The sequence below is a fragment of the Callospermophilus lateralis genome, chromosome X (assembly GCF_048772815.1).
Source record: "Callospermophilus lateralis isolate mCalLat2 chromosome X, mCalLat2.hap1, whole genome shotgun sequence".
Classification (NCBI taxonomy): Eukaryota; Metazoa; Chordata; class Mammalia; order Rodentia; family Sciuridae; genus Callospermophilus; species Callospermophilus lateralis.
The window spans coordinates 52,062,179-52,076,589 of record NC_135325.1 but is presented as its reverse complement, the minus strand read 5'-3'; the positions used below and the strand labels follow the sequence as shown (position 1 = coordinate 52,076,589).

The 14,411-nt window shown below is 35.2% G+C and overlaps 1 protein-coding gene across 1 annotated transcript in view; it reads left to right on the top strand.

Moving 5' to 3' along the window:
- Positions 1-14,411, top strand: part of Kif4a (kinesin family member 4A) — a 122,228-nt gene that overhangs the window by 74,822 nt on the left and 32,995 nt on the right. The window contains exons 19-20 of the mRNA XM_077107092.1: positions 8,790-8,873; positions 9,355-9,468. Coding sequence (XP_076963207.1) covers positions 8,790-8,873; positions 9,355-9,468 — 198 coding nt within the window. The remainder of the gene's footprint in view (positions 1-8,789; positions 8,874-9,354; positions 9,469-14,411) is intronic.

Here is a 14,411-nt window from a genome sequence, read left to right as displayed (position 1 = left end):
CTAAAGGATATCTTATACTGGACTATGTGAAAGAGGAGAAACATAAACTGATGGTGGTATATGATGCTGATTGTGGATTGCCAGGGTTCATCACCAATTCCCATTGCCTCCAAGAACACAAGACAAAATAATACTGAATACCCTTCCACAGGAGAAATCTACTCATTCAAAATGCTTGTGTGAGTGAATTCTCAAGGCTTTTAGATAGATGTACATTAATGAACCTATTGTAAAACTGTCTGACAAAAAGAAGCACTTGTGAATAGTTTCTGAACAGAGTACCCTTTTGAAATATTTATTTTCTTTGTGTGGCATGGTTGTCAGACATTCTCAAATATGAGCTGTTTCTAGGAAATCTAAATCCTTGAAACCAAAAAAATCCTTTTATAAGGTGTAGAAGTGTGTGACTTTTGATGATACTCTTGCTAGTAGTAGTGGGCTTGGAAGATTTTTAAAGAGCATTTATAATTTGAATTTGCAAGATGTAAGTATCAGACTCCAAGAACACCTAAGGTGAGGTTTATTTTGCTTTTTTTTAAAGTGAGTAAAACACTAAATTTTTTTTATCCTCCAGAGATAATAGATATGCTTTTTCACTTATCTCTAAAGAGTAGTTTAATTTTTTTTAACTTAGATGCCTTGATTATCCTCTTTGGCCAAGTCTTATTTAGCCTAAAAGATTTATTTAGCAATTTCTTCTCAAGTTTGGAACCACAATCATTAGGATGTTGGCCAGAATAGGACTACTGGTGAAACACATTTTATTTGTCATGAAGTAATCTTTATCAATAATCTGATTTAGACAAAAAAGATAACCTTAGGGGTGTTCCTACCTAATTGTACCCCTGTTTGAATGTTAAACTATTATTCCTAGAGTTTAACTTTGAGATGTTTTAATGTTCAGTTTATTTATATGAACTATAATAAATCCTTTTACATTAAGACAATCAAGTACAAAAGCTTTGTAGCATAAGAGAAGTGGTTTAGGTGATTTATTATTGTAATCTATTGATTTCCCCCTTTGTCATTCCCCTATTTTATATTGTACCATCAACTTGGAAATTTTATTTTATTTTACTTTTACCATTATTATAATTATTATTATTTGGTACCAGGGATTGAACCCAAGGGCACTTGACCACTAAGCAAAATCCCCAGTCTTTTTTATATTTTATTTTGAGACAGGGTCACGCCAAGTTGCTCAGACCCTCACTAAGTTGCTGAGGCTGGCTTTGAACTTGTAATCCTTCTGCCTCAGCCTCCTGAGATGCTGCAATTACAGTCATGTTCCACCATGCCTGGCAGGAAATTTTAAATTTGTGATACAAATATTGCTGTGGATGTTCCTACAAAGAGACAAATGACTTTTCTAATAATTAAGGAAAGCAGAAAATATTCCCTGATACTTGTCTTGTTATAGTCCTACCAGCATATGCTCTTATGAGATGTGCAGATCCATACTATCTCTGTATTTTATGAAATAAATAAGGAAAGGACTAGTAAAAACAAAAGGAAACAGCCCATACATACCTTGAAAAAATGAAACTATGTTTCGGGCTGAGGTTGTGGCTCAGAAATAGAGTGCTTGCCTAGCATGTGTGAGGCACTGAGTTTGATCCTCAGCACCACATAAAAGTAAAATAAAGGTATTGTGTCCACCTACAATTAAAAAATAAATGCTTTTTAAAAAAATGAAATTATGTTTCTACAGAGAAAACAAAAAAACAAAATCATAACTCTCTCAAACTCAAATTGTCAGACTATTTTCTTGCTTGGGTCTGGCATCTGAGAAATTTTATTAGGATTAAATTATATTTACTATTTTTGTTTATTAGAAAAGATAAATCATTTTTTACTGCTTTTATTTCTATAATAAAAGTGGTGTGCTTTGTCTTACTTTTATGTCTCGTGAACTTAATCCAATATATTAATGTTTTTTAGAGTTAATATTAAAGGACAAGACCATTTTCCCTTAAATTAATCCATTTTAAGTTTTATGGATGAAAAATTATAACATTAAATGTGACTGGATTAAATAATCAAAAGGCAGGAATTATTAGGGTAGGATAAAAACAATCTATAACATGATGTACTATCAAAAGAAGGCACCTATTAGAATCAAAGATATAAATAAATTGAAACTAGAAATATAGAAAGAGATCTACCATTCAAGCCAGGCATGGTGGCTCATGCCTGTAATCCCAGCAGCTTGGGAGGCTAAGGCAAGAGGATCATGAGTTCAAAGCCAGCCTCAGCAAAAGAGACGATAAGCAACTCAATGAGACCCTATCTCTAAATAAAGTACAAAATAGGGTTGGGGTTGTGGCTCAGTGGTCAAGTGCCCCTGAGTTCAATCCCTGGTACACCCCCTAAAAATCTATCATTTAAACATCAATCATAAAATCTAAAGTGGCTATACTGATACTAGATAAAATATTTTAAAACAGAATGTTACTAGAGATAAAGAGAGATATAGAGGGTTAATCCATCAGGAATATATAACGTTTTTCATCATGTGTAACTCAACAGTGGGGACACATTCTGAACAATGCATCATTGGGTGATTTCATCATTCTTCAAACATCAGACTATATATATACCTACACAAACCTTGATGGCATAGGTCAATCAAAAGACAATAAACACAAAGTGTATGAGGCTCCATACTTTTTTTATGAATAGAAGTGTACTCTAAAATAATGATTAAATATCATAGTATGGAAAATATATAAACCAATAATATATTCATTTATTATCATTATAAAGACTAATATACTTTACATAGTTTTGTTATATTTTTATATGATTGGCAGTGTAGTAAGTTTACACAATACACATGTGAGTAATGTGCTGCATTATGATGTCACTTGATAGTAATTTTTCAGCTCCTTTATAATCTGATAGAACTACCACCATATGTATAATCTATCATTGGCCAAAATGTCATTATGTGGTACATTTCTGTGTGAATATACATAGACACCTAACAATAGAGCCTCAAAATGTATGAAGCAAATACTGACATAATTGAGCAGAAACCAACACTAGTATCTGGAGTCAACGTCACATGCTAGTTCAACATCACTAGCATTTCAAGAAATGCAAATTAAAACTGCTGAGATTTCATCTCACTCCATTGAGAATGGCAATCATCAAGAATATAATTATCAATAAATGTGCAGGGATGTGGGGAAAAAGGTACACTCATACATTGCTGGTGGGACTGCTAATTGGTGCAACTACTATAGAAAGCAGTATGGAGATTCCTCAGAAAACTTCGAACGGAGCCTCCATTTGACCCAGTTTTTCCACTTCTCAGCATATACCCAAAGGACTTAAAATCAGCATTCTATATGATATGGCCACATGAATGTATATAGCAGCTCAATTCACAATAGCTAAGCTATGGGACCAACCCGGGTGCCCTTCAGCAGAAAATGTGGTATATTTACACAATGGAATATTATTCAGACATAATGAAGAATGAAATTATGGTATTTGCTGGTAATGGATGGAACTGGAGGCTATCTATCATGCTAAGTGAAATAAGCCAATCTCTTCAAAGAAAAACAAAGTAGGAATGTTCTCTTTGATAGGTGGATGGTGACTCACAATAGGCAAAGGTGGGGGTGGGAATAGAAGTTCACTCCATTGGATGGGAGGAATTGGGGGAGGGGGATAGGAATGGGAAAGACAGTGGAATGAATCTGACATAACTTTCCTATGTTCATGTATGAATACACGATCAGTGTAACTCCCCATCATGTACAACCACAAGAATGGGAAGTTATACTCCATGTATGTGTGATATGTCAAAATACATTCTAATGTCATGTATAACTACAAAGAACAAATTATATAAATACAAAAATAAGTTCTGCAAAGAAAATCTGAGGCCCAGACGCCTTCACAGGTAAGTACTATCAAACATTTAAATAAGGAATAATACTGATTTTTAAGACAGTCCTCAAAAAAAATAGAAGCAAAAGGAAATCTTCCCAACTCATTCGGTGAGGCTAGTGTTACCTTGGTGTCAGAAAAAAGACCTCATGAGAAAAATACAGACCAGTAAGTATTTTTTATGTATGTATATGGAATCAAGAAACATCCAGTGTGTGTATAGGATAATACACCGTGACCAGGTGAAGTTTATGTGATTAATGCAAGAAGTCTTATATAACATCTGGAAATTAGTTAATATAATATCAGTAGAACAAAATACAAGAACCACATGATCTTCTCAGAAGAAGGAGCATATGGCAAAATCCAACACACTTTCATTATAAATACTTTTACTCAAGAAACTAGGTTCATAAACCTGATAAAGGATATATTTGAAAAACCCACTGCTAGCATTATATTTAATGATGAAAGACAGAAAAATTTCCCCCTAATATCAGGAGCAAGACAAGGATATCTGCTCTTGCCACTTCTGTTTAACATTTCCCTGGAGATTCTATTCAATATTTCCCTGGAGCCAGCGAAACTATCTCTGTTTGCAGATGACACATTCATGTTCGTAGTCAATCCTAGAGAATTCACTAAATGTCCATTAGAACTAAGGTTCTGCAAATTTGCATGATACAAAATCAATATAAGAAAATCTATTTGAAGTTAAAATTTAAAAAAAACAAAAACAGGGCTGGGATGTGGCTCAAGCGGTAGTGCGCTTGCCTGGCATGCATGCGGCCAGGGTTCGATCCTCAGCACCACATACAAACAAAGATGTTGTGTCCGCCGAAAACTAAAAAATAAATATTAAAAAAAATTCTCATTCATTCATATTCTCTCTCTCTCTCTCTCTCTCTCTCTCTCTCTCTCTCTCTCTCTCTCTCTCTCTCTCTCTCAAAAAAAAAAGATTCCATGCTAGGCCCAGTGGTACATGACTATAATCCCAGCATTTTGGGAGGCTGAGGCAGAAGGATTGCAGGTTCAAAGCCAGACTCAGTAGAATAGAAATGAGAATCTAGAAATAAACTCACACGTTGATGGCCGATTGATTTTTAACACTGTTGCCAAGAATTATTGGATCACATGGTACCTCTATATTTATTTAGTACTGCCAAACTGTTTGGCAAAGCAGCTGTACCATTTTCTCAACCCACCAGCAATGCATAAAATTTTCAACCTCTTGACATTCTTGCCAATAGTTATTATCAGTCTTTTATTCTACCGTCTTTGTGGGTGTGAAATGGAATCTTGTTGTGGTTTTGATTTGCATTTCCCTGATGGCAAATGACATTGAGCACCTTTTTGTGTGCTTATTGCTTCACTCATTTTAAACGTGGGTTATCTTTATTACTGAGTTGTAAGAGTTCTTTATATGTTCTGGATACCAGACCCTGATAGCAATATGATTTGTAAATATTTTCTACCGTGCTGTGGATTGACTGTTCACTTTCATGATGTCTACAGTGCACAAGATTTTAATTTTGCCGAATGTAATTTTTTCTTTGGCTGTTTGTGCTTTAGGAATCATATCTGAAAAAAAAATGTCTAATTCAAAGTCACAAATTTTTTTTCTGAGAGATTTGTAGTTGTAGCTCTTACATTTAGATTTTGATATATTTTGATTTTTGTATATAATGTGAGGCAAGTTAGAACTTTATTATTTTGCACATGAATATCCAGTTATTTCAGCACCATTTGTTGAAAAGGCTATTCTTTCCTTACTGAATTGTTCTTCCCAACAGTGTATGAATTTATTTCTAGATTCTCATTTCTATTCCACTGTTCTATACCTATCCTTACACCGTACCACACAGTCTTAATTACTGTAGCTCTGCAGAAAGTTTTAAATTCAGGGAATGTAACATCTCGAAATTTATTCTTCCCTTTAATTGCTTTGATTATTCTGGGTCCCTTGCATTTCCATATGAATTTCAGGATCAGCTTATGGATTTCTTTGAAGAATCCAGATGCACTTTTGATTGGGAATGTATTAAATCTGCAAGTCCATCTGAAGTATATTTCATCTTTAGAATATTAAGTCTTCCATCCATGAACATGAACTTTTTTAAATTTATTTAGGGTTTTTTAAAAATATTTATTTAGTTGTAGATGAACACACAGTATCTTTATTTTTATGTGGTGCTGAGGATCGAACTCAGTGCCTCACACATGTGAGGCAAGTGCTTGACTACTGACCTACAGCTCTAACCCCTAGGTTTTCTTTAATTAATTCAATGTTCTGTAGTTCTCATTGTACAAATTTTACACTTTTTTGCTAAGTTATTTCCAAATATTTTATTCATATTGATGCTATTATAAATGGAATTGTTTTCTTTTTCTTTTCTTTTTTTTTTGGGGGGGGCTACCAGGGATTAAACCCAGGGGTGCTTAACTATTTTTATTTTGAGACAGGGTCCCACTAAGTTGTTTAGGCCCTCCCACTCTTAATTCTGTGTGCCCAGGAGATATGGAAACATATGTCTATGCAAAATCTTATACGCAGATGTTCAGAAAACAGTATTCATAATAGCCAAAAGTGGAGGAAACCTACTATCACCTGATAAATGGATAAATGAAATGTTGTATGTCTATACAATAGAATATTATTCAATCATAAAAAGAAAGCACTGATAAATGCTACAACATGGGTGAACCTTAAAAGTATGCTAAGCAAAAGAAGCAAGTCACAAAATGAAAAATGTTCTAAAATTGATTGTGATGTTCGTTATATCAACTCTGTAAATATGCCAAAGAACATTGAATCTTATGTTTTTAATGAGTGATTTGTATGACACGTGAATTATATCTTAATAAAACTTTTTTTGCAGGCATATCTATAAAGCATCTACCAGTTTACATCGTAGAGGAATGTTTACTCCACATTGGCAAGGATCTTTATTTTGTATTCCCAGTGGCTTGTTCCCAATCATTGTTCAGTGATTGGCATAGATTAAGCACTCAATTAATGTTTGTTGAATGATTTTGATGTTAATAAATACAAAACCTGACTTTCAAAGAAACTAAACAGTAAGGAGAACACCAAAAATTACTCCATGCTTTTGAGTGACTAAAAAATCAGAGAAAACAGCTAGTTTGAAGTGATGGAGCTGGTTTTAGGAGACTAATCTGTGGGATGGAGAGACCTAAAAGAATAATGTTAGCTGAGTTCAAGGGACAAGTTGGGCTGGATTTAGTGGTAAAGGAGTTGTCTTACATAGATAAGAAAATTAAAACCACATGAGTAATGAGACCAGGGATATGGAGAAAATATAGAAAAAGAATGCTGAGACTCTCTTTATTTCATGTATAAATGAAGATGCTAAAATTTGTAAGGTTGAATAGAATTAGGATGCTATATGACAATTATAGGGAGTGCTAATGATTCCGAGAGAAGCCAAAGAAGATAGGCACTCTAAAGAGACCACTAGCTGTAATAAGTAGAGTTCAGGACAATGGTAGGAACTATCTCTAAGGGGATATGGAACAAATAATAATGACAAGTGGAAGCACTAAACATAGATCTCTCTTTCAACAAATTTGGTGGTAAGAAGAATGTTGGGTTTTCTCTTTTCACTGGATTACTTTGGTCTTCTGTCTGTTTCCCTTGTCTTCTTATATCAACACACGTTATATTTTATTATAATTATAAGTTGTTTATATTATCTAATAGTCTTTATAAGAATAGTAACTATGCAAGGTTAATCTCCATATACCCATGCCTAATGTATAAATAGTATTTGGGTTGAATGAAATGAATTGTTCTAGTAGGCTGGCAAAGACATGACTAGAATGACTCACTAGACCATGCAGATTGGATAAGAAACAAGGGAAGCCAGAACGAGCTTAGTGGATTAATAAAATAGGGAAGGGGTCAATAAATCAAAGCAGATAAATATTGTGTGGTCAATTGAAGCAGGCAATATCCAATAATATTTCTTGTTCTTTTTGATCTTCTCTGAGTAGAGATGACATATTAAGTAATAAGCTGGTTTTATTCTGTAATGAAAAACCTCTTCTTTAACTCCAGGTTACCTTAATTTTATAGGTGATTAGCTATATGATGGGCTTTCTTCTACTTGGTTTTATGATGGATGAACTAATAGTGGGTCCCAGCTCTGTCAATCAATAACTACCTATGTGGAAGAGAAAATTTATTAGATAGATGATCTTTAAGATTCTTTCCAGGTCTTACATTCTATGATATTATTTCCAATAATTGACTTAAGACTGAAGACTGAGACTTCAAGAATTTGAATATAGAGCAATAAAGTAGGGGGGAAACACCTCTGCTGTATATACAAATATGATTTATAGAACTAACAGGGTTTTGTTTGTTTGTTTCACTATTCAGGATGGGACCCAAAGGCGCTCTACCATTGAGCTACACCCCCAGCCTTTCTAAAATTTTAATTTTGAGATAGGAACTTGCTAAGTTGCTGAGGCTGGCCTCAAGCTTGTGATCCTCCTTCCTCAGCCTCCTAAATAGCTTGGATTACAGGCATGTACCACCATGCCCAGCTAGAACTACTGGTTCTTAACTCTGATAAGAGAAAATGAGGGCTGAGGATGTGTCTCAAGTGGTAGCGCACTCGCCTGGCATGCGTGTGGCCCAGGTTCGATCCTCAGCACCACATACAAACAAAGATCTTGTGTCCACCGAAAACTAAAAAAAAAAAAGAAAGAAAATAATAATAAATGTTAAAATTCTCTCTCTCTAAAAAAAAAAGATGAATTTAGCCTATATATCAAGGATGTCTTGAATAACATCTTAGTTACATTACAAGATATTCTTTTACCTACCTGAACAGGAATTAAGATCTGAACATTTTTCTTACCAGGACCGTAAGAGGCAATATGAACTGCTCAAACTTGAAAGAAACTTCCAGAAACAGTCCAATGTGCTCAGACGTAAAACTGAGGAGGTAAGTAAGAAAATCCAGTCTGCTGGGTAAAATGTACTGTAGTTCTCAAGCTTAGATGCTGGCAAAATAGTATCCTTAAAAAGAGCCAATGTCCTAAGAAACCAGGGTCATTAATCTTGACCAGTAATTCCTAAATCTTGATCTCTTTTTTATGTTATAAACTGAGCAGATTAAACTCTGATGGAAAATGCTACTATGCAAATAAGGATTTTTTTTTTCCAATTGGGCCTCTTTCCAAAAAACACAGTAATATTGATATATGACATTTCCAGTCTACATAACTGCCTTGAAATATATTCCTCCCTTGTGCACTAACAGAGTAGTTATTTATCAATTTTATATCCATGGAGATTTATAAACCTGGTACCTATAGGAATTCACACCTAGAACTTTTTTTCTTTACTAATATACTGAATATATGCTGGAAAATGTTCTTCTTATTACCCTTCATTCAACATAACTATGTGCCATTTTTATTTAGGCAGCAGCTGCCAACAAGCGTCTTAAGGATGCTCTCCAAAAGCAGCGAGAGGTCGCAGATAAGCGGAAAGAGACTCAGAGCCGTGGAATGGAAGGTGTTGCAGCTCGAGTGAAGGTATGGACAGTTTGAACTACCATTTCTCATGTATACTGGGGATAAGAAAAAGTGGGAACTGGTTTTCTTTGGATTTAGAAATAAACAGTATCAAATTTGAAGTTCTACCTGAATGCCTTATTGCCTAAAACATGAATATCTTCAAACTGTTAAGGACCAAGAGTATAGAACCCTTTCTATCCTTGCCCATATTGAGGTTCAGTTATTTTTTTAACAATTTATTGAGGAATGCTTGACATTCAGTAAATTGTACATATTTAAAATGTACAAATTGGTGAGTTTTGATGCATGTCTGCACCTGGGAAATCATTACCATAATCAAGTTAGTGACAATGTCCACTATCGCCCCAAATTTTCTTTCTTTCCATCCCTGGCACACCCCACTCCCCAGTCCAGGCAATGTTTGCCTGGAATCCGCAATTAATCTGATTCTGTCATTATAGATTTGTTTTTACTTTTTACAATTTTGTAAAAATGAGACAATACATTATGCATTTTTTTCTGGCTTTTACTCAGCATTATTCAGAGTCATCTATGAAATTACATGTATCATTGTTACTTTTATTATTGAGTGGTATCCTATTCATTTTATGAATACACCATAATTTGTTCATCTATTCACCTGTTGATGGATATTTGTTTTCAGTTTGGGGCTATTAGAAATATTAGCATTTATGTACAAGTCTTCATGTGGACATGTGTGCTTTTATTTCATTGGGGTAAATATTTAGGACTAGTATTGCTTTCTGATATGGTAAGTGTATGTTTTAGTTTTTTAACTTTATTTTATTTATTTATTTTTATGTTGTGCTGAGGATCAAACCCAGGGCCTTGCACATGTGAGACGAGCACCCTACCGCTGAGCCATAACCCCAGCCCCTGTTTTAGTTTTTAAGTAACTGCCAAATTGTTTTAGTTTTTAAGCAGCCGCCAAATTGTTGTATCATTTTATATTCCTTCTACCAATGTATGAGGGTTCTAATTGCTTATATTCTCACCAATACTTAGTATGATCAATCATTTATTTATTTATTTTTGGTACCAGCGATTGATCCGCTGAGCCAAGTCTCCAGCCCTTTTTTAAAATTTTTTTATTTGTTTTAATTAGTTATACATGACAGTAGAATGCATTTATGCACGTTGATATATCATACATAGATGGGATATAATCTCTCATTTGTTTGCCTTTTTATTTTATTTTGAAATAAGGTCTTGCTGAGTTGCTTAGGGCCTTGCTATGTTGCTGAGGTTGGCTTTGAACTTGGGATCTTCCTGCCTCAGGCTCCTGGGCCGCTGGGATTACAGGCATGTGCCACTGTGCCCAGCTTCACTTTGTACATTTAAATTTTTGACCTGTCTGTAGTTTGTTTTGGCAGAGTGGATGCAATGGAGGGCAGGGATGGACTTTTCTGTTTTCTTAGTCTGTGATCTTCTGGGTCTCTGAAGTGCTTGTTCTGGTGGTGGTCTGAGTCTGGGTGGCAGGCACTGTTTCCTCGGATACAAACTGGACTGTGCCAGGGGCCATTCCCACCGCGCTGGTCAGCTGGCAGCTGCTCTGCTTTGAGCTACAAAGGCATCTAGGTTGTTAAACTGCTGCTGCTTGCAGATGCCGCAGATGTGGATGTCTGGAGTCAGTTCAACCAGCACAATTGTGCTGCCTGGAATTTGCACGGAGCCCAGAAAGCTCTCGTCCTCACCACTCGCATTCATGGCCGCAGACTGGGAGGTCCCTGGCTGGCTGCAGTGCCAGGGCTGGGGGGGGGGGCGCTGCTCTACATGGTGCAAGGACTTTTCCTTTTATTTTTTCCACACCCCCAACCTTCCTTTTCCCAACTCTGCAAAGTCGAGAGGACAGATGATAGGTAATTTCTCATTTTTCTGAGTGTACATGTTTCAGAATCATATTGGTCATGTAGTCATATATATACATACAGTAATAATGTGTGTTTCATTCTACTATCTTTCCTATCTCCCCACCCCTCCCATCACTTCCCTCTACCTAATCTAAGGTAACACTATTCTTCCCTAGTGCCCCCTGCTTTATTCTGAATTAGCATTCACATATTAGAGAAAATATTCAGCCTTTGGTTTTGTGATATTGGCTTATTTCACTTAGCATGATATTCTCCAACTCTAACCATTTACTGGCAAATGCCATAATTTTACTCTTCTTTAAAGCTGAATAATATTCCATTGAGTATATATACCACATTTTCTTTATCCATTCATCTATTGAAGGACACCTAGATTGGTTCCATAGTGTAGCTATCATGAATTGAGCTGCTATAAACATTGATGTGGCTGTGTCACTATAGTATGCTGATTTTAAGTCCTTTGGGTATAAACCAAGGAGTGAGATAGCTGGGTCAAATGGTGGCTCTATTCCGAATTTTCTGAGGAATCTCCATACTGCTTTCCAACATTTTGCAGTATGAGTGTACTTTTTTCACCACATCCTCACCAACATTTATTGTGGCCTGTATTTTTTTTTTTTTTTTTGAGAGAGAGAGAGAGAGAGAGAGAGAGAAAGAGAGAATTTTTAATACTAATTTTTAGTTATTGGCAGACACAACCTCTTTGTTTGTATGTGGTGCTGAGGATCGAACCCGGGCCGCACGCATGCCAGGCGAGCGCGCTACCACTTGAGCCAAATCCCCAGCCCCTGGCCTGTATTCTTGATGATTGCCATTCTGATAGGAGTGAGATGAAAGTAGTTTTGATTTGCGTGTTTCTCTAATTGCTAGAGATGTTGAACACTTTTTTATATATTTGTTGATCAATTGTGTTTCTTATTCTGTGAAGTGTCTGTTCAGTTCCTTAGCCCGTTTATTGATTGGGTTATTTGTTTCTTTGGTGTTAAGTTTTTTGAGTTATTTAAATATCCTAAACATTAATGCTTTATTGGAGGTGCATGTGGTAAAGATTTTCTCCTAATCTGTAGGCTCTCTCCTCACATTATTAATTGTTTCCTTTGCTGAGAAGAAACTTTAATTTGAATCCATCCCAATTATTCATTCTTGATTTTACTTCTTGCGCTTTAGGAGTCTTGCTAAGGAAGTCAGATCGTAGGCTGAGGTGGTGAAGATTTGGTCCTGTTTTTTTCTTCTATAGGCACAGGGTGTCTGTTCCAGTGCCTAAGTCTTTGATCCACTTTGAGTTGATTTTTGTGCAGGGTGAGAGAGAGAGGTTTAATTTCATTGTGCTACATATGGATTTCCAGTTTTGCCAGCACCATTTGCTGAATAGGCTATCTTTTCTCCAGTGAATGTTTTTGGCATCCTTTTCTAGTATGAGATAACCATATTTATGGGTTTGTCTCTGTGTTCTCTATTCTGTACCATTGGTCTACAAGTCTATTTTGGTGCCAATACCATGCCATTTTTTGTTACCATAGCTCTATAGTATAAAGTCTGGTATTGTGATGTCTCCTGCTTCAGTTTTCTTGCTAAGGATTGCTTTAGCTATTCTGGGTCTCTTATTTTTCCAAATCAATTTCATGATTGCTTTTTCTATTTCGATGAAGAATGACATTGGTATTTTAATACAAATTGCATTAAATCTGTATAATACTTTTGGTAGTATGGCCATTTTGACAATATTAATTCTACCTATCTAGGAGCATAGGCACTCTTTCCATCTTCTGAGGTTTTTTTCAATTTCTTTCTTTAGTGTTCTGCAGTTTTCATTGTGGAGGTCTTTTACCTCTTTTGTTAGATTGATTCCCAGATGTTTTTGTTTTCTTTGGGGGTGGGGGGTTGAGATTATTTTGAATGGAGTAGATTTCCTAATTTCTCTTTCAGTGGATTCATCACTGATGTATAGGAACGTGTTTGATTTATGGGTGTTGATTTTATATCTTGCTACTTTGCTGAATTCATTTATTAGTTCTAGAAGTTTTCCGGTCGAATTTTTTGGATCTTCTAGATATAGAATCATGTCACCAGCAAATAGTAATAGTTTGAGTTCTTCTTTACATATCCCTTTAATTTCTTTCTTTTATCTAATTGCTATGGCTACAGTTTCAAAGATGATGTTGAATAGAAGTGGTAAAAGAGGACATCCTTGTTTTGTTCCAGTTTTTAATGGGAATGCTTTCAATTTTTCTCTATTTAGAATGATGCTGCCCTTGGGCCTAGCATATATAGCTTTTACAATGTTGAGGTATGTTCCTACTATCCCTAGTGTTTTTTAGTGTTTTGAACATAAAGGTGTGCTGTACTTTTTTCAAATGCTTTTTCTCCATCTATTGAGATGATCATATATGATTCTTGTTTTTAAGTCTATTAATATGATGAATTGCATGTATTGATTTCCATATGTTGAACCAACCCTGCATCCCTGGGATGAATCCCACTTGATCGTGGTGCACTATCTTTTAATATGTTTTTGTATGCAATTTACCAGAATTTTATTGAGAAGTTTTGCATCTATATTCATCAGGGATATTGGTCTGAAGTTTTTTTTTTTTTTCTTGATGTATCTTTGTCTGGTTTTGGTATCAGGGTGATATTAACCTCATAGAATGAGTTTAGAAGGGTTCCCTCCTTTTCTATTTCATGGAATACTTTGAGGAGTATTGGTTAATTCTTCTTTGTAAGTCTTGTAGAACTTGGCTGAGAATTCATCTGGTCCTGGGCTTTTTTTTGTTGGTAGGCTTTTGATGGTATTTTCTATTCCATTATTTGAAATCGATCTGTTTAAAGCATGTATGACCTCCTCATTCAATTTGGGTAGGTCATATGTCTCTAGAAATTTGTTGATGTCTTCAATGTTTTCTATTTTATTTGAGTATAAATTTTCAAAATAGTTTCTAATTATCTTCTGTATTTCAGACAGGTCCATTGTGATATTTCCTTTTTCATCTTGTATTTTAGTAATTTGAGTTTTCTCTCTCTTTCTCTTTGTTAGCATGGCTAAGACTCTGTCAATTTTATTTATTTTTT